The following is a 23,991-nucleotide window of genomic DNA, read 5'->3' as shown; positions in this document are numbered from 1 at the left end:
CAGAGGGGAAAAGGGGGAATTCCTATACCTACAAAACTGTACCATGAAGAAGTTTTTTTAAAAAAGAAATATTCAAATGCATGTGACTTTCTGAGGTGTTCAATTGTGACACTTAATAAAGGCTTATGTTATCATCATCATGTAGGAGTGAGACTGAGGAAAATTATCCATTCAATGCATGCCCCAGGTCAGAGTGCCCTAGTTTAGCCTGGATGAAAATTCAAGTTCCTGACTTGTGGTTCAGTGCTCAGAGATGGAATCCTTAACTGCTGTCCTCCTATTTGGGGTTGCACATCTTCCAAAAGAAAGTATTTCTTAGAAAACCTGTCATTACCATCCAAACTTTTTTTAGTCTATTCTAACAATTTATCTAGATCCCATATTCTCATTGAAGAATAGTTTTCATCAAGCGTGTACTGTTAGTAAAGGTGCAGGCATAGAATTGAATTCATTCATTCATTCATGTGATCATGCATTGACTGTGCTCTAGGTCCTCCTGTGACTGAGCTCATGTAGCTCGCTGAATTAAATGCAAATTCCAGGATCAATGATTCAGATCCTACCTGCTTCCTCTTTCTCTCCCACCCTCACTCTCCTTCCTCCAGTGGGCCTCAGTCACTCCAGCTGGCCTTCTATTGCCCACAGCTGAAATGCTTTCCATTCACATAACCATTCCGCTGTTCCTTGCCTGGTCCTTCTCGTGCCTGATTGTGTCTTCATCATTAGATTCAGTTTCTTTGGGGAGGCATAGCCACATCTAATCCATATCCTACTGTGCTGCGTCATGCCACCTTATTTTTACCTAATAGGGCTGAGCATATTTGTTCTTGTTTATTTACTGTTTCCTCCCAGGTTGTTTCCTGAAATGTGTGCTCTGTGAGAACAGCATAAAGGTCTGGCGCATTTGTTGCTGTGTCTGCAGGTTCTTGAACAGTATCTGGCATTGAGCAGGTGCTTCTTAAATAACTGTTAAACTAAATATTGCATGAATCTTAAAATATTAGAAATTGCCACAACCCACTGAGTACTAGAGAATTAAAAGGAGGGAAAGCAAGAATGCATGCCTCAGAAAACCTCAAAGATGATAACATGAGGAAGTTGTTTCATTGCCTTGGTATCTACTCACTAAATTTTACTCTGCAGCTGGTTGATTCTTGGAGATCCAGGCTACCTGATTGCAAAAGAAAGTCATCTGCTGTGATTTCTGATTATCCATTGATGAAGTGAGAACACTTGTAGCTGTGCCTGGGACAGATACTATTTCTAACTGGTGTTCAGCTGTATTCATTGGAAGTGTCCCCTTTTGCTCCAAAACATATTTCACTTTAAATTATGATTACCTATTTATGTATCAGATAACCCATACATGTTGCTAGCTACAGCAGTTTAAATATATAAACGATCAAAGCAGGAATATGGAAGGTAACATCCTATCTCAAGAAGGTGGCATCTTCCTAACTTAAAACCGTGAAAAAAGACATTATGGACTCAGTTCCAATTAGTGAGTCCACTATTGAAGCCAGATGTGCATGTAAGAGCTATATGCAGAATTTAATTTGAAGAAGGGCTACTTTTTTATGCAAGAATCTATTCTGAAAACTTTAGTTTGCAGCCTCATAAATACTCCTATTTTACAGATAATGAATTAAGGTTCAGAGAGATTAAATGATTCATCCCAAGTCCACAAAGCAAGAAAATGTGAAATTCAGGATCAAAATGTACCTCCCAATCTGCTACTCCAATCACTGCTCATTATTTCTCACATAAGTGAATAGACAAAGTAGAAAATAATTAGATGCAAAGGTTCCTGTGCTGGAGTAGACTTGGGAAATGCTAAGCTAAATGATGTTACACAAACTCCCTTTCACAGAACTTTCTAGCTTCTGTCATGCACAAAGTCCTTGACCGATTTTCCAGGTTAATACAGATACAATGTCTCCTTAACTAATTGGAACAAGGTGCATTCTATTAGGGGAGTAAAGCTTTGCAGGGCAGGCTTTGGCCAGTGTTCCCCTAGGATCTTCAATATGGTCAGCCACTCCCTTCTCCATGGGAGAACTCTAGGTCATTGTCAACCTAGACCTACACCTTGAGGCTGAGTCACACTTGCCAGATGGAAATTCAGCCCTGAAAGGAAGAGGAGGCACTATTCTTCCTGATCCCAGCTGCCCACCATTTACAGCACTCTTCAGTATGCCTTTTCACAATGAAAACTTTCTGGTTCTTCCTTGTTCTTTCTCATTTGCAAGCTTACAAATCTCCATAGGGCTCCCTATAAATTGGTTTTGGCTGATATCCTTACTAAGTTTTAAAAGATGCACTGAATTTTTTTTTTACAAGGCTCAACAGGAGAGAGAGAGAGTGAGAATCTCCCAATGTTTCACTCCCTCAAACGCATGTAACAGCAAAACCTGGTTCGGGCAGAAGATACAAACATGGAACTCCATCCAGATCTCCCCTACGGATAGCAGGGGCCCAAGTACTTGGGTCATCATCTGCTGTCTCCTAGGCTCATTAGGAGGAGGCTGAATTGAAAGCACCAGGGAGATGTGATCCCAGACATTCTGATATGGATTATGAACATCTCAAGCAGCAATCATCAACCCTCCGCTGTCACAAGGAATTGCAACTGAGTAATTGAAATTTCCTGATCGTGTAGACAAAAATGAAAGATGAGAAAAGAATTAGTTCTCATGTGAAACAAGTGAATTAGTGTGTGGGCTCTTTCTGTTCCTTTCTCAGACTCCTGTTGGGGGCAGGCTGGAAAGGGCTGGGGGATGGGTGTGGAGTGGAGCTGGATGTGGAGGAGGGTGAAGAGCTGGTGAGGGATTTTATTTGCCACTTTCACTTCACTTTTATCTGCCCCTTCTGAGTTCAGCCTGGAGAGCTTTGTGTGCAGGGAAATAGAGTTAGAAGAAAAAGGAATTAAAGAGCAGTATCAGAACCCCCTCTCGTACCCCAATCTGCACATTGGGGAGCCGGCAGTGTGACCTGCATCTGCCCTGCTGTTTCGCCTTTGGGTCCCCGGGACAGTAGGGCTGAGCTTGTCACAGCTGTGAGCATCTCTCAGCTCTCTTTCCTCGCCCTCCTGCCTCCTCTTCCCACTCTTCCAAACCTTCCAATAGCTCCTCCAGGATGACTGAAGCAGGCAAGTTTCAATAGAGGCTCTAGGACTGTGAGGCAGCCAAGAAGCAACCTGGTTTAGCTATTGTTCCATAGCCTATGCTCCTGATACAAACTTAAAAAAAAAAAAAGCAAACAGTTAACCCTTGCCCAACCAGGGTTTGTTTCCTACGCTGGCTCGTCGGGAGGGATTGGTGTTTTCAGAAAAGTTCCTTCGTGAGGTCGCTGCAGATCAGCCTCTAGGAAAAGATTAGAAAAATGCCACAGCCACGGTTCCCCACCTGCTCCTGGATTTCTCGGGCCGGGGGTCTCCACGCTGCCCCTAGAGGGCGCACCGCCTACACGTTCAGCTTGCAGACTCCCAGGCTCCATAAAAGGGGAGGAGGCGGATCAGTTTCCTTCACTCATTGAGAAAGACCAGGATTGGAAGACCAGGCGTATAAAGCCGCGCAGAGAGCGTGAAACAAAGCAGTCGGATCGGAATTGGACTTGGGAGGCGCGGTGTGGAGTCAGGCATCAAACTTGTTGGAGGGGAGCAAGACGCCTTGCCTCCCTCGCTCTCCTCCTCGGCTGCACCGCGCTTCAGGGGATCCCACAGGGCTTGTGATTTATTTTTTTATATCTGCTTTTTTTTTTTAACCTAGAAAGAAATATATATTTTTTTCTTCTTAAGAGAAAATTTTTATACAAGAGAAAATAAGGCAACATCAATGAAGGAGAGAAGAGCCAGCCAGAAATTGTCTAGTAAATCTATCATGGATCCTAATCAGAACGTGAAGTGCAAGATAGTAGTCGTGGGAGACAGCCAGTGTGGGAAAACCGCGCTGCTGCACGTCTTCGCCAAGGACTGCTTCCCCGAGGTGAGTGCAGCCGCCCCCCAAGCCCGGGACCCCCGCTCGCCAGGTGGGCTCGCCCTTGCCGGGCCCCTCCGCCTGTTTTTCTGCTTTACAACTTTCCCCTGGCTACACTGCCCGAAGAGGGAAAGTGCGCTGGAAGCAAGTAGGGTCCCACAGCAGGCGGGGTCGCTCGCCAAACTTGTTGGTGTTACGAGTAGCGCCGGGGGGCGCGGGGCTGCGAGAGCGGTGCGTGGGGGCGCGGGCAGGGGTCCGGGAAGCCGGCAGCCGCGCGCGCCTGGAGAGGGCTGCTAGGCACCAGGTGCCTTAAAGTGGGGAGGGATCGTCAGAGGGTGTGGAGTGAGTGCCACGCATCTGAAGATAACCCCTTTGCCCTCTTTCTTTTCTTTCTATCCAGAATTATGTCCCTACAGTGTTTGAGAATTACACGGCCAGTTTTGAAATCGACACACAAAGGATAGAGTTGAGCCTGTGGGACACTTCGGGTAAGAGTCACCAGACCGCGTGGCGCTTGGGGCGGGCTCCTAGCTCCTCCGGGGCGGCACGGCGGTGGTGGGTCTCAGGACCACGCTCGCCGCAAGCCCGCTGCGTCTACCCATTAACGTTGCCCTGGTCAAGGGGTTCCCACGGTCTCTGCTTCTCAGGTTGAGGACCGGGAACGACTTTGGGGAAAGCGGTTGGCGGTGGGGACTGGATGACTCTTGGCGCCCGCAGCGTGACCCCCCCGTGCGAGCCGCTGGTCGCCGGGTGGCCTGGCGTGGTCTGCCCGCCGGCAGGCCAAGGCGGCCTGATGCGAGCCTGTGCGTGCGTCTGGAGGAACCGCCCGGCTGGCGGCCGGCGCCCGTTGCAGGCGGCGGGCGGGTTGGCCAGGAGGCGGGGAGCGCAGTCGGGGTGGTAGGCGGGAGGACGGGAAAAGCCTCTCCGCAGCGCGGGTGCGCGCGGATTCCGAGCTGAGGAGAGAGTGAGGCCAAGGCAGGCGGCCCCGGCGCGCAGGACGCCTGCTGCCAGGAATCCTCCTACCACGCGGACCGCCCGCGCCTGCCCCGACCTCCCTCTTGGGCCCGCCTTCCGATTGATCATGCTGTTACCTCCCTGACCAATGGAGGACCGACTGACCCCTATTGCATCACCCTCCGGCTGCTTGCGGGGCCGCGGGCGACAGCGTTCGCCTTTGACCTTCCCGTCCTGTTGAATTATTGGCGCCGCGGTGGGTTATTTTCAAGGGTCTGCGGTTCAAGGCTGGGTTAGCGCCTCCCCAGGTGCCCAGCCACCTGCTTGGCGCGGGGCAGGGAAGGAGGATCAGGTGCCCTGTTGGTGAGGTGACTTTCAGTTTCCGACCCAGTTAAGGGTTTGGGGTGGGCCTGGTCAACGATGAGGGGCGTGGAATTTTAGCAAGGGTGCTGGGCTGCTGATGAGCGGAACCAAATCCAAGGTGAAACTAGCGAGGAAGAGCGAGCAAGTGGCAACTCGCAGGTGTTGCTGTCTGGAGGGAGTGGCCCGCGGTGGAGCCGCGCCTGGCCGCAGCTGGGAATGACCTCTTGAGATGATTTCTGGAGTTTCCCTCAATTTTGGTTTGAACCTCAGGCGCCCCTCTGAGGGCCGCGGGCGATTAGAGAGGAAGGGACTAGAGTGACAGGGTCGCCCGAGGCAGCCCCCGCACAAAGGCGAGCAGAAAGTTTTGCACGAGCGCCCCTCCTGGTTGGTGCCAGATGCTCTGACTGCTGTACAGAGAAGGGTAGATATTGTTTCCCCCAGAGGTCGTCTCTCTCTCTCTCTCTCTCTCGCTCTCGCTCTCGCTCTCGCTCTCGCTCTCTCTCCATATGCACCAAGGGCAGCAGAACCAGGACCTCTCCGTATTTTCTGTTGGGGATTTCACACACGAATGGGCAAGTGTACAGAAGGTACTGATAAGCAGAATTCTGGTTCTGTTTTATCGGTAATTCCTACCAGAATTATTGCACAGCCTGGTACTTATGTTGCTCTAATTCTCAGACATATCTTGGTGTTTGTGATGCCTAGCTGGTGTGGCACCAGTAGCTATGATCAGGATTCCCTCCCCCACCCACCAAGTTGGGGCCTAATGCATAATAAGGATTGTTCAGGAGTGGGGTGGGGCAGTGGGGCTCTGATCCAGTCGCTGATACAAAGCTGTGTTTTGATCTTAGCTCCTGGTTACCGGGGATTTATGTGTGCAAATCCCCTGCCTCCCTGGGTCTCATTTTCATCATCTGTATAAAGAGGACACTGAGTTAGATAATACGCAGGATCTCTCCCAGCTATGCATTTCTTGGCTGTAGCACACCAGGCAGGCAAGCCTTTTTTGTTTCCCAGGATGTTGGCTGGCTCCAGTTCTGAGTCCCAGTGGGCCAGGCATCCTGGGCTGGTGTTTACACAGCCCACAAAGCAAGCCAGGTTCTGGCAGAGCCAGGCTTCCTGGTGGCTTTAGGAAGGAGGCTCCTGGAGGTGGGGAGGGGTCATGGGTGGCCTTACAGGAATGCAGCGTTATGCATCCCCTGTCTCAAGCTTTGAGAGCCCCGGGACCACCAACAGAGATTTTAGCTGATGTGCCTAAAGGCCTAAATGGATTTCTCTTTTTTTTCAGAAGAGAAAAAGGCACATTATTTTCCAAGGACTAGAATCTAAAACAAATACAATGTGCACGGTTTATACTCGGAGGCTGTGAGAAAGATCTGATAACGTTCACCTCAGGCATTTTCAAATATTTAATCAAAGCTCTTTGGTTCATAATCTCTACAGGTACAACAGAATACCTCGCACACAATAGCCACCCAATAAAATATGGAGAATAAATGAATGAATAACGATATGCACAGTTTCCAAGGAGATGAAATTCTTTGACATTTGTTACCTTTGAACTACCTGTGGGCAAAGAATGGAAACTTTATAAGCACTGCTTTCCACTGAATTAGAAACAATCACTTGAAGTCTATATTGAAATGCTCACAAGCCTAATACATAAAAGTTGGGAAAATATGATGAAAACATATGATACTATAAATTACCTAATGATGAAGTAATTGATACAGTTCAGATTTTTAAAAAAGATTTATATTTATTTTATTGGAAAGGCATATTTACACAGGAGACACAGAGAGAAAGAGCTTCCATCTGCTGGTTCACTCCCCAAAAAACTGCATTGCCTGGAGCTGAGCTGATCTGAAAGCTAGGAGCTTCTTCCAGGTCTCCCACGTGGGTGCAGGAACCTGAGGCTTTGGGCCATCCTGCTGCTTGCCCAGCCACAAGCAAGGAGCTGAATGGGAAGTGGAGTAGCCAGGATTCGAACCTGTACTCAGATGCTAGCACTTGCAGGCAGAAGATTAGCCAATTGAGTCGTTGCACTGGCCCCTAAAATTTAAATTTTTATAAATCGAAAGAAAGGATAAGGGAAATGTTTAGACTCTCATTATGTCATTCATGAGGTGAAATATTAGTTAAGTAAGCACAGTCATCAAGCAGTACTTAATTTAAGAAAAGTCCATTTCCACCAAAAGTGGTTTGTCATTCATGAATAAATACATCTAACAGAAAACTGCATCAGAAGCACATATTTTCAGCATTTTGTATTTTATCTCAAGTCTTTAATGTCAAATAATTGAAGAAAATAATTTTTTGACAAATGTTTGACGTTTTCTTTGCCCACTAAAACATTTGTTTAGTTCAGGTTGTGAAAATAATTGACTATGCCCATGCCTCTTGATCTATTTATTTTTCCAAGTGCTGCTGGTTTGAGGTTTGTAAAAATCTGAATGTCAAGTATTAGTTTTCTTTCTAGAATGTTCTGGGACAGATTTACATAAGAAAATTGAAGTGTGCCTGATCTCTGAACCGGAAAAAGAAGGTCTTTGAGTGGTATTCCCATCTACTTTGTAGATGGAAGCAGTTCTTCCCTTTCCTGGCCTCTGGGCTTGGGCAGCTTCTCCCATGGTGTCTGCTGTGCTGAACCTCATCAGTCAGGTGGTCTTGCAAAGGCAAGACTTTGCCAGTGTGGAGGTGAGAAAGAACATCTAGTAGGAAGAAGATAAATGGGGTCTCCACAGCTGTCAGGGCATTTATCTCCTGCCCCTCCACTTCCGTCTGTCTGCATCTGTCCTAAGCAACTCTCAGGCCTTAGAGCTAGGTGCTCAGAGAAATGGGGTCCCGTCCCTTTGAAGCATGCAGTCTGGGTGGAGTGAAACAAAGGAGGAAGCTCTTGTTTAGAGTAGCTCACTACACCGTGATGTGCCCGGTGTCGACAGCTTCTGGCCATCACGTGCCTGTTCACCTGCTTGCAGCAGATTTCCCAGAGCAGGTATGCTTACTGGTTACAGATCGTGCAGATCCCCTCTGGTGAGGCCCAACCCATCACTTCTACACAAGGTACAGCAACTACAAATAGCACTTGTCCACTTGATTTTTTTAACTTACAAAAAGTTAAGAGAGAGAGAGAAACCTTTTAGAAAGTACCAGGGATTGGCTGTGGATACAAGTTCATAATTTCTTCATTTTGTCAAGAAATATTCCATTTAAATAGAAAAACAGCATTCTCATTAGCAGAACTGCTCCTCATGACTTTCCAGTTCACTCAATGTGTTTCTGTAAAACAATGGATAATGGTTTGAACCTTTTAAAGTGATAAGTGATACCAATGCAGTTATAGTGTCTTATGCTTCAAAATCTGCCACATTTGCCAAGGATAGAAGCAATTTATAGTATGAAGCTAAAATGTCTACTTATAGAAACGTAGTCATCTAAGGATCAGCGTATCTTTTCCTTAGAGATTTGACTGTAGTGTAATTTTAGCGCATGTGATTTAGGGAGTAATGATCATTCATGCCAGCTTTAACCAAGCCAAGGTAATGCACATTTTAAGGCATATTATTTGCTTTACAATTTTCAATTCGGGTGCTAAAATTCCCCAGTACAACTAACTGTAATTGCCTCATGAACTGATTCTGAATCATGTCATGATCTAAGTCTTACATTGAAATCATCAATTCCTATACTGCTTTTGGAACCACTAACAGAGAATCTAGTGTTCCCTTTTATACTTACAGGGCCTAGGAGGAAAGAAGAATCTATGTGGTTGTATTTTTTAGAATGGTCTGGTGAGAAATGCTATCATGGAATAATTCCTAAGCAGAGTTATAAATATTTCAGCAGTTGGGGGGATTAATACCAATCCAAAAAGCAACTTAAAAAGAAATGATTGTCCCTCTGTCCCCCCACTGGCTGCCTTTTTATTACTTGACCTGTTAGGGTCAGGGGAAGGGTTTCTGTAAAGGGTGGTAAGATCAGTAATCACATTTTAAGGCAATGCTACGTGCATAGCTTCTGCTGCCTGCTGCGGGGAGGCAAGCAGCAATGAGATGATACAAGTGTTAATGAACAGCTTCTGCCCTCAGGCACTCGCTCTCTCTTGGTCTAGTCAGAGTGACTGTACAAAGGAAAGTTGTGAAGATGTAGAGGGACAGTAAAAGTAAAAATACTTGAGCTTTTCCAGTCATACAAGAGATCAAAAGAGTACGGGGTTTAAATGCTTGTGGACTTGAACTTGAACAGGGTTGGTGAGTTCTTCCCCTGGCATCCTTCTGAGAATACTAATGGGATGAGTGGAGGACACAGACATCTTCTTCTCTCATAGGACGGTGAGTCTAGGGGAGCTGAAGCAGCAAGATCCAGAGCTTTTGAAGATCCTATGGCCGCCCCATGCTCCTGATTGCTCATTTAGTCCATCACCATTCCTGAACTTCCCTTCTCCAGGAGTAGACTCAGTTCGTCAATCTTCACATCATTCCCATTTGGAAACATGCTCCCTGGCTATCAGGGAGAGCTAGGTTCTGAAAGTTGAAGGTGTCCACTTCAATTCACTTTCTCAGGGAAAGGAAGACAGAGTGGAAGAGTTTACTAAAAAGGCCATGGAGTCATCTGCCTGGGATAGGAATGTCAAGGGTGAGACTGAAAAAAACCAGATACATCATAAGGCAATAGTGGTCCGGAGGAGCTGAAAGTTTCTAAGCCAGACTCAATTCTTAACTTGAGTTTTCACACTGAAATTCTGTAAGAGACATGGGTTAAGACAAAACAAACGGGAATGCATGAAGAGTTCTGATAAACAACATGCAAAAGGGATGTGGCTACCAGTCAACAATTTTCATTTAAATCATGGAATTCTCAAAAAAAAAAAAAAAAGAAGTATTTACTGTCTTCCTTTTGCTGTCTTTAATTTTTCTTTAGCTACATTTACTGCTGGTTTTCTTCCAATCTAATTTCTTGCTAAGTTCCACATTTCAGTGAGGTGTCCAGATTGGTCATTCTGATACCACCTGAAATAACCAGATGTTCCCTCATTAATCCAGTTCTTTTGCATGTAAAAATGACACTGAGGAGCAATAGTCCCTCCGGTTAGTGCGTGGTGCCTGGTGAACTGTGCCAGATGAATTAGTTGTGCCTCAGTCATTTTCTGGTGTCCTTGAAATGTGAACTCAGTGACTCCATTTTTGGCAACTTCCTCAGAGTTCCTTCTGGCAAACAGAAATGTTATTGATGTGGAATGTAAACTGCGTCAAAAGTTTGACCAGGTGCTGTGCACATTGATTTTGAAAAATGAGCCCAGTGCCATGGCATGTGGGACAGGAGATCTGCTCGGGACACCAGTGCAAGGCCTCTAACTCTGGAGTGTCATATGAAACATAAAAGCTTCCATCTGCTGCTGAGTGGCAATGCGAATTTGGTTTTTAGTTATATGTATATAACTAAATTATAAGTTATATACATATGTTATATTGCATTATAAGTTATATACATATATCTCCACTGTTGCTTCTTAAGGCTATATAACTTGCCATGATTCTGCTGTCAGTAAAATAGTGTCTTACACAGTTTTAAATATTTCAGTAACATAAGTTGAAGTCTAAGGCTTTATTGAAACCCCTCAAACAGCAATTTTATTTCTACCTGTCTGACTCTATGCAACTACCTATTTGCATAGCACTCAGAAATATGGAGTCTGTTTTCAGGGCAACAAGAAAATAGTGACAAACTTCAGTAAGATCTGGTCCTAATTCCTAGTCAGCTGAATTAGGAGAAGAAACAAACAAAACCGCCTTCCCAGGAGTTCTGGGAACATTGTCACAGGCCTGGTATTTGTGGTGCAGACGAGTTGGAAGAAGAGTTAAACAGGATCTTGCAGTGAGCCAGATACAAAAGTTCTGCCCAGACTTGATTCACATTCTTGAGATTGCTACTGATTTAAAGCTTTCCCTCTGATTAAACATGGCACAGGGAAGCACAGCAGTGTAATAATGGGGCATATCATGCAGTTGCCGTTTGAAGCAGAAATGTTCTTGGTAGCCGATACAAAAAAATACCAAAAGCATTTTTCTTAATCCCTGCCAAAAATGCATAGTATTGCTCACTGTTCTTAATAGGAATTCCTCATGGGGGGTAAAAGGAAATTTTCAAAATAAGGTTCAAGTGAAAGAAGTTATATTTCTGAAATATTCAGCAAAAGAATTTTCAGGCCCCAGCCTCCTCCAGAGGTTTATAGGGTTGAAGTGGTTTTGCATAAGGTTCCCTAAAGCCTTACTTTGGGCCATGAATCTCTCTCCATATACATTTAATTATGTACATATATGGTGCGTTCCGTCTTTGTGACAGTGTGACTTCAGCGAGCAGGTATGTGTCTGAAGAATTAGTTTCTGGGTGAGGCACTCTGTGACTATTCTTGGGCTGGAAATTTTGCTCTCACCCAGAATTAATGATGCTGCAGACAAAGATGGGTAGATTTGGAATTTCACAAGCCTTTTCAAAGTCTTTTGCTGATGTTTGCCAAACTTGAGCAACTCTGAAAACCCCCACTGTACTCTTCTTCTAACCTATACTTAAACAGAGCTCTTCAGCTGTGTTTGAGAGGGACACACAGCTTGCATATGTAATGTAGCCTTTGGTCCCGTCAGTAGCTTAAACAAGACCTTGGGACAGTACTGTGGACTGTAAGTTTCATGTAGTAAGAGAAACGCCATTTCTGAGGATTCCCATGTGCAAGAAGCCTACTCACACGCTGAGAAAGTTTTATCTGACACACGATGCTTAGTACCCAGAGTGATGGTGCTTGAACTGTAGCACATTCTTAGGAACTAAGTCTACTGTCTGTACATCAATACTAGTTAAAATTTACTACTTGCATGCATAGTAGGTCACGTGCAGCTTTCTTTCTTGTGCCTGGTTCTACAGTAAGCATCCTGGAAGCTATTCATGTGCACTTAAGACAAATTTAAAATTATTATATATACACTGGGTGTTTAAAACTTCTCTCTGGGGATTTAGGAAGCAGGAGAGGTATAGTTCCTGTTTGGGCTTTCGGCGTGTGTGTGTGTGTGTGTGTGTGTGTGTGTGTGTGTTGCCCCTCTGTCTCCTTGCCTTGCTTCCCACTTCTCTGGGGCATTCCTGAAATTCCTCTTTCTTTCCTCACTTGCGAGGTATCCAGCACATGGCTATTATTACGCTCGGATCACTCCAGTTTGCTTTCCTTGCTTCCTTTGTGCAATTGGCTGGGCTTTTTAGGGAAAATTCAAAGTGCTTAAATGCTGCAAAGTTACACATGGAATTTTTATGGCATTATTTTCCCTGATTGTCCTGCTTTGTTGATGAAATGGAGGGTTTTTCCTGATAGATCAATTCTAGGATTGTAAAATCCTAAATCTGTTGCTTTTTGCTATGAAAAAATACAAAGTAGATTTTCTTTCTAAAGAATATTTAGCCTTAGCTTACCAAAAATTTACTGATTAAGTAGGATAATTTTTTATGGCAAATTAACACTTATTCAGACAAGTCATGCTTATAACTAAGGGCCTTATTAGTACCTTTGGACACATGTTGATCTAAAAGGAGAGCTGTTCATTGCCAAGATCGTTGAGACTGCATCAAAGTGTTACTTCCATTTAGGTCTTGTTTTACCTTGACAAACATGGTGGTTTATTTTTCATGAACATTTACACCACGCCATGTCTTTGCATTTCAGCTGTTAAACCAAATAAAAACCAAAACAGAGAGAAACCTCCCTGAGAATCTGGCTTAAATGGAGAAGTCTGTCTCATTGTCAAATTAAGCCAGAGTGTGTCTACATTTTGCACTGTTTTTGATCCCCATTAAACCCAGAAGCCCGGTCATTTGATTTTAAGGAGCAGGAGTGTCCAGCTGGTGACATGCTGAACACAAAGCCAGATTCCCTTTGTGACCATGAAGTGGGTGGAGGAGGGGAAAACAGACTGAAAGCCATATGTATGTAGCCTGAATGTTGAAATCATTCCTCTGGATTTTCCTGGCAGTTCCAACTACGGTGTACTGTGTCAGCACATGCTCCCTTTCTGATTTTTCAGTTACAGTAAGACTGTCTCCACCTTGGTCAGGTAGAGTGATTTTGAATGTGAGGTGAGCACTCAGGACTCTTCCAAATTGACAGATACCTGATCCATAACTGAAGTACCAGTAGAGGTCCTTCTTTTGTAGTTCAAGCCTGCATGATGCTGTAAAATACCCACAGTGACAGGGTTGTCTTTTGCCACAACAGTGGTTTCCAGGAAGGGAGGTTGCTGAAGCCTGGTTAGATTTCTGACCGTCTGGGTCAGGTCCTCTCAGGTACATTTAGCGACAGAGTAAGACCTTGTATATATGTGCACAGTTTGCACTTCTACCATATGCTCTGGGATTTCCTAAGGGCCCCAAATGTTTACAGAAGAGCTGTGTCAGTTAGACTTTGGACATAGTGACAGGGAGTGTTTGCAACTAAGCACCTGTGAATTTCACTTGAGTCTTAAGCCATCTGACTCTCTGATTCATGCCCCTCAAAATAAGTAAAAGAGTCCCCTGTTTGGGAAGTCCTCAGATCTCTTTGAATGGCTGAGAAGACAGCCTCAGGTTTTCATTGCGGAGCCAACACCTGATATGTCACTACTTCTGCCCTCCTAGGATCCCGAGTCTAGGTGTGGGCAGGAAGCATGGACAATTCTGGCTGACGCTGTCTTTTCTTAGTCACACCTTCCTGATTCTGAGCTATCCCATGCTTCACTTCCTTGTTTAGCAGCCACACCTGACCTGACATTGTCACTCAGAGTCTCTAACAGTTAGTGGAAAGGCCCTGTGTTGTCCCAGTTGTCAGAGTGAATGCAGGAGAGCCAGAACTCACTGTGAATACAGGTGACTAAGCTACCTTGAGCATCACAAGAACAGGCTCTTGAAAAATCTTTGTTTTAATAGAAATATTAAGATGGTTTTATAAGCTTTTTATTAGTCTTTGCTCCTGATTTTGACTATTAAGGTTTTTACTTATCATAGGATAGCATGTCATTTTTTTTTTACTGGAAATGAAAAGTGATAACAAATAAAATAAATTTTTTTAAAGATTTATTTATTTTTGTTGCAAAGCTAGGCATACAGAGAGGAGGAGAGAAAGAGAGAAAGATCTTCCATCCAGTGATTCACTCCCCAAGTGACTGCAACAGCCAGAGCTAAGCCAATCCAAAGCCAGGAGCCAGAAGCTTATTTGGGTCTCCCACATGGGTGCAGGATCCCAAAGCTTTGGGCCATCCTTGGCTGGTTTCCCAGGCCACAAGCAGGGAACTGGATGGGAAGCAGGACCTCCAGGTTTAGAACCGGTGCCCATTTGGGATCTCGGCATGTTCAAGGCAAGGACTTTAGTCGCTAGGCCACCACGCCAGGCCTGAAATAAAATTGTAAAAACATTAATTGTTTAAATTTTCTTTTTCTGCTCAAGTAAAATATATATGTGTATGTGCGTTTTCTAGTAAGGGGATTTTTCATGTGCTTGTGAAATGCCATTAAACTGGAAATGATGTCTTAAAAAAGAAGCAGTTGGCAAGCTGTATTTAATTTTATAGTCAAACCATTTTATAACTGTTGGCCTTGTAATTGAGTATGCTCTGAAATTCTTAAAGGAACAGAAAAAAACTTCTAAATGACTAGAGGGTTTCTGTGGTTATATTAATTGGCTGGTGCTCTAAACCATTAGAATAACTCGGCGTTAGCTTAGGCTAAAGATCCCTGGATCATGCCTCAGTCTCACTCTAAAAGATGGAATTATATAAAAAGTGACAGATCCAATATGGCATTTGTCACAGCCTTGGTTGTAGCAGAAACAAAGTACACATATACTCGGAGCCAAGTTTAAGTATGCAAGCTCAAAGGTCAATTCGTTATCTAAGCGTGTAACTTGGAAGACAGGGTGACACTGATGTTCTTTACTGTAATTCTCTTGGCCTAACTGAACCTATCGTCTTCTCCCTTTTCCCATTCACCCATCTCCTACCATCACTTCTAATCTTGAGTTTTGGTCTCTTTCCAAAGAAGTAGCTCAATTTATGGTGCTTCTTACCAGTCAGCATTTTAACACTAGTGACAACGGAACCACCCTAACTATGACAAGCAAAGGTAATATTACTTCTCCCTTACTAAATGCTAGGTGCTGCCTGCATTTATTTGATCCCAGGCAGCTATAGCATTGACAGCTTCATTGTATGAGCGAAAAAACAGAGCCACGGAGACTTTAAGCTACCTGCTTTAAGGTAGACGGGATGGAGACAGAATTGCACTCTAGGTCACATGGCAGGAGGCACTTCCTTAATTCTGTCTTGTGGCTTTAGACTTTGTATCATGCAGATTTCACCTTAAGATTCACTCCTTGGAGGTGGCATTGTGGCATAGTGCATACACCACTGCAATGCCATTGCTGGCATGCTCTATAGGCTTCCTATCCTGCCAGCTGCATTGCTAATCCATCTCCCCGTTACTAACCTGGGAAAAGCAATGGCATATAGTTCCCTCCAGTGCTTGGGTCCCTGCCACCCACTTGGGATACCCAGAAGAAGCTCTTGCTTCCTGGTTTGGGCCTGGCCCTACCTCAGCCATTGTGGTCATCTTGGGAATGAACCAGTTAATGGCAGATCTCTTTGTTTCTCCCTAACTGTAACTCTGACTTTCAAATACATGAACAAATCTTTAAAAGGGGGAAAAAAAAAAGGCTCTGGCCCTCCTCTATGTTCACATGAGATACACATGATGCTTCATATATTTCCTGGCAAAAAGATGAATATTTTATAATCCAGCTTTTGTGTGTTTGTGTTCTTTTCCTAGAATTAGGGAAGAGGGAAGCGCATGGATACATTACAGTCAAGGGATTTAGTTCAAAAGGGCAGACTTAATACATGCCGGATGAAGGGGATTTTGTTCAAAATTTGTCTCTTTGTTTTTTCCCAGGTTCTCCTTACTATGACAACGTGCGTCCCCTTTCTTACCCGGATTCGGATGCTGTGCTCATTTGTTTTGATATCAGTAGACCCGAGACTCTGGACAGTGTCCTAAAAAAGGCAAGTACTGGGAGCTCAAGGATGCCAGTTAAAATCCCTGTCTTACATTTTGTAATAAAACAGTGGGAAAGACACACTCACATCCAAAGAGCATTTCCATGATACTGTGGCACCCTAGTTTCGATCAACAATCTGTTTGAAATTTTACTTTCTAAAATCCCCCTAAATAAATATCTTTTTACAAAGGACCTGTATGTCCTTTAGGAATAAATTGTATTTGATGGTTGATTTGATATCAACCTTATTTCCCTTTTTCCTCCTTTAATTCAATAGATTTCACCTTCTTTTACAGATCTTCCTCCCTTTATTCAACACATTACATCTTAGTTTACAGATTTATAGTTGATCTCCATTCAGATCTTGAAATGAATGTGATAATAAGTGCTTTAGAAATATTTCTACTTCAGTCCTGGTCATATTAATGAAAAACAGAAATGGAAGAATAGGAATGGGTCTTTAGACATGAGACGATATGAGTTACAATCACGTGTATGTCATATACTAAAAAATAGCCGCAGTTGTAAATGTATTATCTATCATCAAGGGTATCTGGTTTCTGGAGGCAAAGTCAAGATGGACTCTATAGGTAGAGAAGGAGCTTGGGAGTGCTCTGGACAGAAGAATGCAGAGGCAGGTCAAGAGAAAAAAGACCAGTTGGAGGTGGATCACAGGTCCTAGAATGGCCAAATGGGAGGGAGGAACAGACTCTGGCTTCCTTCGGCCCAGGTAGATGGTAGATGAAAAAATGTGTATGTTAACGCATGGAGTAGCATTTACCAGCCACCAGTTCCTTTATTGGCCTTGGCCTGAAAGTTGTGGGGTTTCAGAATCAGATCCCTGGGGGAGAACTGTTCTTCATGAACCATGACTTAGCCACAGGATGTGAAGAAGAGCAAGGCAGTACCCTTTGAGTGGTGACCCAGACAGCCCAATGACAATTCCACAGGAGCTGAGACAGAAAAGCCCTCACATCTTTGGCTGGAGTTTTAGGGGGAGGGGAGACAGCTTCATTTTTTGTGGAATTTGAAGTTTGTGTGTTTTATTAATTTACAGCTGTCTCTATTGATGTTGGTTTTGTGGCTCGGGTCATTAAGAAATCAGGGTTTGAACTATAAGTATTTCCCCATCTTTACTGAATACTACAGACATAATTCATTGAAGTATGACTTTCTTAATGGATCAAAGGCTCCTTTTTACCTTTTAACTTTCAATCTTGGATAGTGTGTATCAAACACAAGTAAGACTAATGCTTGGCCAATTCAGGAAGGAATATACCTTTCCTGACTTTAATGCTTGTAAACATGCAGGGAGCAGCCAAAGCTATTACACAGCTGAAGTGCAACATAAGAACATGTCTGGCTATGTCTGTAGATAAAAGAGCTTGCTTATTTGCTGAAATTTTCAATTGCTGTAGTATCAGGCTATGCATAATTTATGATGAAAAGCCTTTCTCCTGTTTTGTTTTGCTTTTGTCTTCTAAGACTAAATGAATGGCACTTTGGGCTTAAAGATATTAATGAGTATGTTTTGCATTGGTGTGAGGTTTAAGGCTCATGATAACCCCTCCTATGATTCATCTTGATTAATTGAGTGCTTTAAGTCCTTGAAAATGAAAGATGTTAGAGTGACTTAAACTATTAAAGATTTCTTATTCTATTTCAAACTCATCCTCAGTTCTCACTCCAGAGTTATTTAGCACATGATGAGTGTATCTAAATAATTCTACTTAAGACAAAGAAGAAGGGGAAACAGGGAGGGATGAATCACTTGACAAATTAGACTGTTAAAGGTGGCGTATTACTCCCTTTAGAGTACTTTGGACTAGAGTTCATGGCCCAAAGGACACCGGTAGCTCTGGAGGTATCTCCCTTCATAGTCCTTTCCATTGCTCTTGCTGCGTGTTCTTCTTCCCTGGTGTTTGTACTTACAGTCAGGATTTCATCACCTCTGCTACACTGTGAGCTCGTTTCCAGAAGACAAACCATGTCTTCATCATCTTTGTCATCACTGAGAATACTTAGTAGAACATTTAATACATATTTGTGCATGTGGATGAGAAGGATCAGGTGCCGCTCCCCACCTCAGCACCTCTGATCCCTGCTCCCCAGGAGCCAGAGTGTTCTGGGAAGATTCTAACCCCAGACTCCTAGAGCTCCGACTGGAGGAAATGAAACCATGGAAAAGTGATCTGCTCATTCTGAAGGAGGATACTTGGAATTCCCTGGCGGAGATGCTTGTGATGCTTTGTAGGTCTTGAAACATCGGGAGATCCTTGTAATGCTTTGTAGGTCTTGAAACATCTAGTCCAGTGGAACTAAACTGGAATATTTAGCAGATTATGTAATGTAAAATCTAATGCAGAGGCATAGGAGCTACTGTACCAGATGCTGTCCTGGTAACAGAGTGATCTTTGCAAATGTGGTCTGAGTTAATCCAGCTGCCTTCACTAGAAGGCAAGACATTCCGCTGTGTTCTTTATTTAAGATGTCTGAATAGAGCCCCCAGTATATGGTACTATGCTTCAATTTGTTCCTAATTTTGTTTTTTTTTTTTTGTTTTTTTTGTTTTTTGACAATTGTTGATTTGAAAGACAGAGAACATTCAGAAAAAGACAGATTACCTATGTGGTGATTTATTCCCCCAAAAGACTGTAAAAGCCAGAGCTGGGCCAGGATGAAGCCAGGGGCCAGGAACTCCACCCTGAACTCCCTTGTGGGTGACAAGGTCCCAAGTGATTGGAACATCATCTATTGCTTTCCCAGGTGCATTAGCAAGGGACTGGATCAGAAGTGGAGTAGTTGAGGCTCAAACCTGCACCCCAATGTGGGATACTGTTGTTGAAAGCAGCAACTTAACTTGCTATATTTTTACATCAACCCAGCTTCAGTCTTTCCTGATAAAATTAGTTAACATTGGGCCCGGCACAGCGGCCTAGCGGCTGAAGTCCTCGCCTTGAACGCCCCAGGATCCCCTATTTGCGCCGGTTCTAATCCCGGCAGCTCCACTTCCCATCCAGCTCCCTGCTTGTGGCCTGGGAAAGCAGTCGAGGACGGCCCAATGCATTGGGACACTGCACCCGCGTGGGAGACCTGGAAGATGTTCCTGGTTCCCAGCATCGGATCGGAGCGCACCGGCCTGTTGCGGCTCACCTGGGGAGTGAATCATCAGACGGAAGATCTTCCTCTCTGTCTCTCCTCCTCTCTGTATATCTGACTTTGTAATAAAAATAAATCTTAAAAAAAAAATTTAGTTAACATTTATGTGTGTTAGCATTGGCTCTGCCTTCTTCTCAACCTTCCACTTGGGAAATACTAGCTCAACATATTTGAGGACATAGTCACTACTTAGGATATATAAGTATTTGGAAAGCACTTTTATCTTACAGAGACCCCCAGTAATTAAGAAATTGTTGAAGCTGTCTTCTGACATCACTCAACAAGTCTCTTGCATCAGAAACAGATGGATCACAAAGAGGAAGAATCAGTAATACATATGAACATTCCTTGATAGATCCACTTGAAAAAGTAGTCAAACTTAATGTCTAGTCAGGAGCTAAATGCGAAGTGAACCACTTCATTTCAAGTGACACTTTCATTTAAATGCCTGCTTGTCTACAAGTGGAGAGAGTATTTTTTCATTATGTGAATATCAGTGTTTTGTTAATTTTTTCTGTTTTTCTGTTTTTCTTCTTAGTGGAAGGGTGAAATCCAGGAGTTTTGTCCGAATACTAAAATGCTTTTGGTCGGCTGCAAATCTGATCTTCGGACAGACGTTAGTACATTAGTAGAGCTCTCAAACCACAGGCAGACTCCGGTGTCATACGACCAGGTATGTAAGTTGTCAGTGTTTGGAAGTAGAGTTTTAAACGTGAAAGGAAGGGGTGACGTGTCACTGATAATAAATAAAATTGGAATTGGGCGTTGTTTTTCTAGAGGCTTAGGTGGGATTCAGTGGTGAAGCATGAATGCTTGTGTTAGGCAGTGGTGTATCACATTTGCATGCATAGTCTGGTGAGTATGTGCCTCCAAATATGTCCCACACCAAATATGTGCCACCAAATATGAAGCTCCCACTGGGTCAAAAGAGAAAAAGGTGGGGAGATTGCGGTCAAAATCAGTAACACCCTTTAAGAGAGGTGCTCTTGCCTTTTTTTTAGCAGCACAATAAAATAATGAAAATGGCTGTTGCCAGCAGGACCAAACTCTAGAAACCATCTTTTAGAGACTCATCATTTCTCCTGACTTTTCCCATGAGTATTGATAAAGGAGTATCAGTTTTAAATGTTCATTCTCTCAAAACCTACAATCATATTCTAAAGAGAGATCCTGTTCAAATAATGAACATTTCATTTAGAATACTACAGTCTTTTCCATCTAGCATTTCTAACTAGTGACACTTTGGCAATGTAAACTTCTTCACTTGCTGCACCCACACTTACTGTTTTGTGTTCCGGCAGTAGTGTTCTCCACGAAGTAATGGAAGCCATGTTAGTATTGTTTTCCTCAAATTATTTTGGCCGTGAGACTCAGCAAGATACGTTTCAAACTTGATTCTAAATTCCACTTATATGTCCTATTTTTGTGCAACCTATAAACTAGCCTTGAATGGCATTTGTTTTGAAGAAAAGAGAAAATGAGTGCTCCATTGTGAAAGTAGATTCTCGAGGTCAAGTTACCCTTACCAGATGTGTCTTGCATTTAGTGTTTGTATGTGTGATCATCTGCTGACTTATTCCAGTATCTGGGCATTCTCTGCTTTCCTGTGACCCTGGGAGAGCTAAGTAACCAGTTACTCTTGGCTACACTCGATAGTGAAGGCGAATTGCCCTCTCAGCTCCTCACCTCCTCCATTGGTGACTTTGTGTTGAGTAGCTGATGACCATGGCCCTCACTTAGTAGACAGTGGCGTTAAGTCAGTATCCATGGGGAACTGAGGCAGTGCTGGGTCATCATCAGTATTTTAGCGATGAGTCTTGATTGCAAGTATTTCTGAAGTAATAAGAAAGTTTAGAGTGAAAAAAAGTTTTTACTGCCTAACTAAAATCCCTTCTTTTACTCACAGGGAGCAAACATGGCCAAGCAGATTGGAGCAGCTACTTACATTGAATGTTCAGCCTTACAATCAGAAAACAGCGTTAGAGACATTTTTCACGTTGCAACGTTGGCATGTGTAAATAAGACAAATAAAAACGTTAAGCGGAACAAATCACAGAGGGCCACAAAGCGGATTTCACACATGCCTAGCAGACCAGAACTTTCTGCAGTTGCTACGGACTTACGAAAGGACAAAGCAAAGAGCTGCACTGTGATGTGAATGTTGGCGTCATCTGTCATGAGGACAAGGGGATCTAGTGTAAAAAGCAACAACAGCAAACAAAACAAAACAAAAAAAAAAAACAAAGGTGAAGTCTGAATGAAGTGCACAGCCAAAGTCACGCCCAGAGACTTAGAGGCTTTTGCAAGGAGACTCATCTTTTTGGAAACCTGTCCTTAGGTTTGGCATGTAGACTGAGTGGTGCAAAGCGAAAACCTTGAGAAGTTTCGAAGTGGGACTTGAAATCTATGCCAAAAAAGGAGATACAAATGGGCTAGAGGTGGATGAGAAGGAAGGCGAGTACCTCCAAGAAGAAAGATCACACTTTGAATGGTGCTGGCATGTTTTCTTTTTGTTATTGTTACAATCTCTTCATGGATCTCTCCTTTGATTTAATTTTTTTTAAGTGTTTTAATCTCCTTTACAAAAAAGTATATATTAATATACCGTCCTCACTGGGGAACTGGCACTGTGACCTTAGCATTTAGTTTTCTTGAGGATGTGATCTAATTTCCTCCTAGCTCATCATTAAAATGGAAATTGTATCAGGACCCATGGGATATCCAGAGGAAAACTTTATGAGGCTTCGAAGTTTTGCCTTTCTGAAGATAGCTGAGCAAGATGGTTTGGAAGGAAGGCTTTTGCAGTCTTGCAAGCTATGTAGACCAGCATTACAAAGATGCATAGATCAAATAGAAAAAAAAAGTGTTGATTTCTATTCAGTCTGATGGTTTTGTTCATCATTGTGATTGTCATTTAAAAAGTGGTAAATTGCTCAATGTAATATTTTTGTGAGCTGTTTAGAAAAGAAAGTGTGTGTGGTTTTTGTTTTTGTTTTTTTGCCATCGTTGATAAAATGCGAAGTCCAATAAAAGGTGTCTTGGTTTGATGTGATAGAGTGATTCAAGGGCATAAAAATGTACTATTTTCACCAGAAGAAGTAATGAAGGAAGGAAGAGTAGCAGAAAGCACAGTTTGTGAGTAAAGCTGTCTGGAATTAAGTTACCAAAAATGCAAAGCAAAAAGACTATGATTTGGGAATAAACTCCCAAGGTTAGATGCATCTGATAATGTGTTGGTTTGCTTCACTTTGTTTAAATGCATATCTGTAAAGAGAAGGACACACCTTCCCACACTTTAGAGAATCCTGAGTGGAAAATTACATAATGTTAGTCTCCACACAATCCTAGGGCATTTCTAGAGTGTAATTGCTAAACCTCACTTACCCCAGATTCAGCCAAGGTCCACGTCCAACACTTGATTGTTGTTGTTGTTGCATAAAAGAACCACACTTAAATAGTTTACAGATATTTTTTGACCAGATCTTGTAGAGAAGAAACCAGATCCAACCTGTTTGTTGGCGCTTGTTCAAAACGAGCTTTCTTTCCAATGATAATGCTTCATTTTTGAAGTGTTGAAGCTGTGCTCCCATTACATTGTGGCAGGAGAAGAGATTAAGGTAATTACAATAGTCAGTTCTATGTCTTACAAGCACTTTGTTTTGTCTCTGCAAGAAAATACCATTCTAGTCATTTCTCATGGAATACAGACATTTTACCAACATAATATGCTTTGATTGATGCAGCATCTTGCTTTGGACAGTATTACAAAATAGCTGGCAAGTGCTTTCTGTATTTAAATAATGTAAAAGAAAATAAGTTATAACTGTTATAATGCAGAACTTTTGTTGCATTTTTAAATTGTTGAAGTCACTTTGTATGTTTGTTTGGTCAATGTTTCTGCAGTATTTATTAAAACATACTTTTTTTTCCCCTTCAAATAAAAGAATAACCATGTCTTTGTCTAAATGTGATTTGTGTTGTATTATCTGCTTTCGGATGTAGCTGCTTAGCTCTTTTCTTTCACAGAGATGGTGATCGAATGTGCCCTAACTTTCCCTAACCGTCTAAGCAGGTGTTGAAATTTTTCCATTCTTGCAGTAGCAGTAGTTTCTTAGGGAAAGATGAGTTGACATACAGAAAGGTCTTCATAATTTCAGATTATAACAAGCAAGTGGAAAATCATTAGATTAAATGAGTTCACCATATAAAGAAGAAGAGCTATGATTCTTAGGATTAACTTGTAGAGAAGGTGAAAATTTCTTGAAGACTTTAGTATTAAAACAGTATGAAGCAGTCCCAGGTCACACGTTTAAATCCAATGTAATTCTAGTTGTCTGGCCTATCCTGTGGAGTCCAAAACCTAGTTTCCTAATGAGGCATGTTCTTGTTCATGGAAGCTATTAGCATAGGAGATACAGGACTCTGCAATTGCTACAATTAGGGATATCAATGGGGCAGTGAGAAACACAAAAATTGCGT

The 23,991-nt window shown here is 42.9% G+C and overlaps 1 protein-coding gene across 1 annotated transcript; it reads left to right on the top strand.

Annotated features, from left to right (window-relative positions):
- The first annotated feature begins 3,558 nt into the window (after positions 1-3,558).
- RND3 (Rho family GTPase 3) lies at positions 3,559-23,478 on the top strand. Its single transcript, XM_004577173.3, has 5 exons — positions 3,559-3,983; positions 4,375-4,462; positions 16,248-16,357; positions 20,051-20,185; positions 21,419-23,478. The coding sequence occupies exons 1-5, from the start codon at positions 3,834-3,836 to the stop codon at positions 21,668-21,670; spliced, it is 735 nt and encodes a 244-aa protein (XP_004577230.1). The 5' UTR covers positions 3,559-3,833; the 3' UTR covers positions 21,671-23,478.
- Positions 23,479-23,991: the final 513 nt, after the last annotated feature.

Source organism: Ochotona princeps, chromosome 5 (assembly GCF_030435755.1).
Source record: "Ochotona princeps isolate mOchPri1 chromosome 5, mOchPri1.hap1, whole genome shotgun sequence".
NCBI lineage: Eukaryota > Metazoa > Chordata > Mammalia > Lagomorpha > Ochotonidae > Ochotona > Ochotona princeps.
This window is presented reverse-complemented; position numbering and strand designations above follow the sequence as displayed.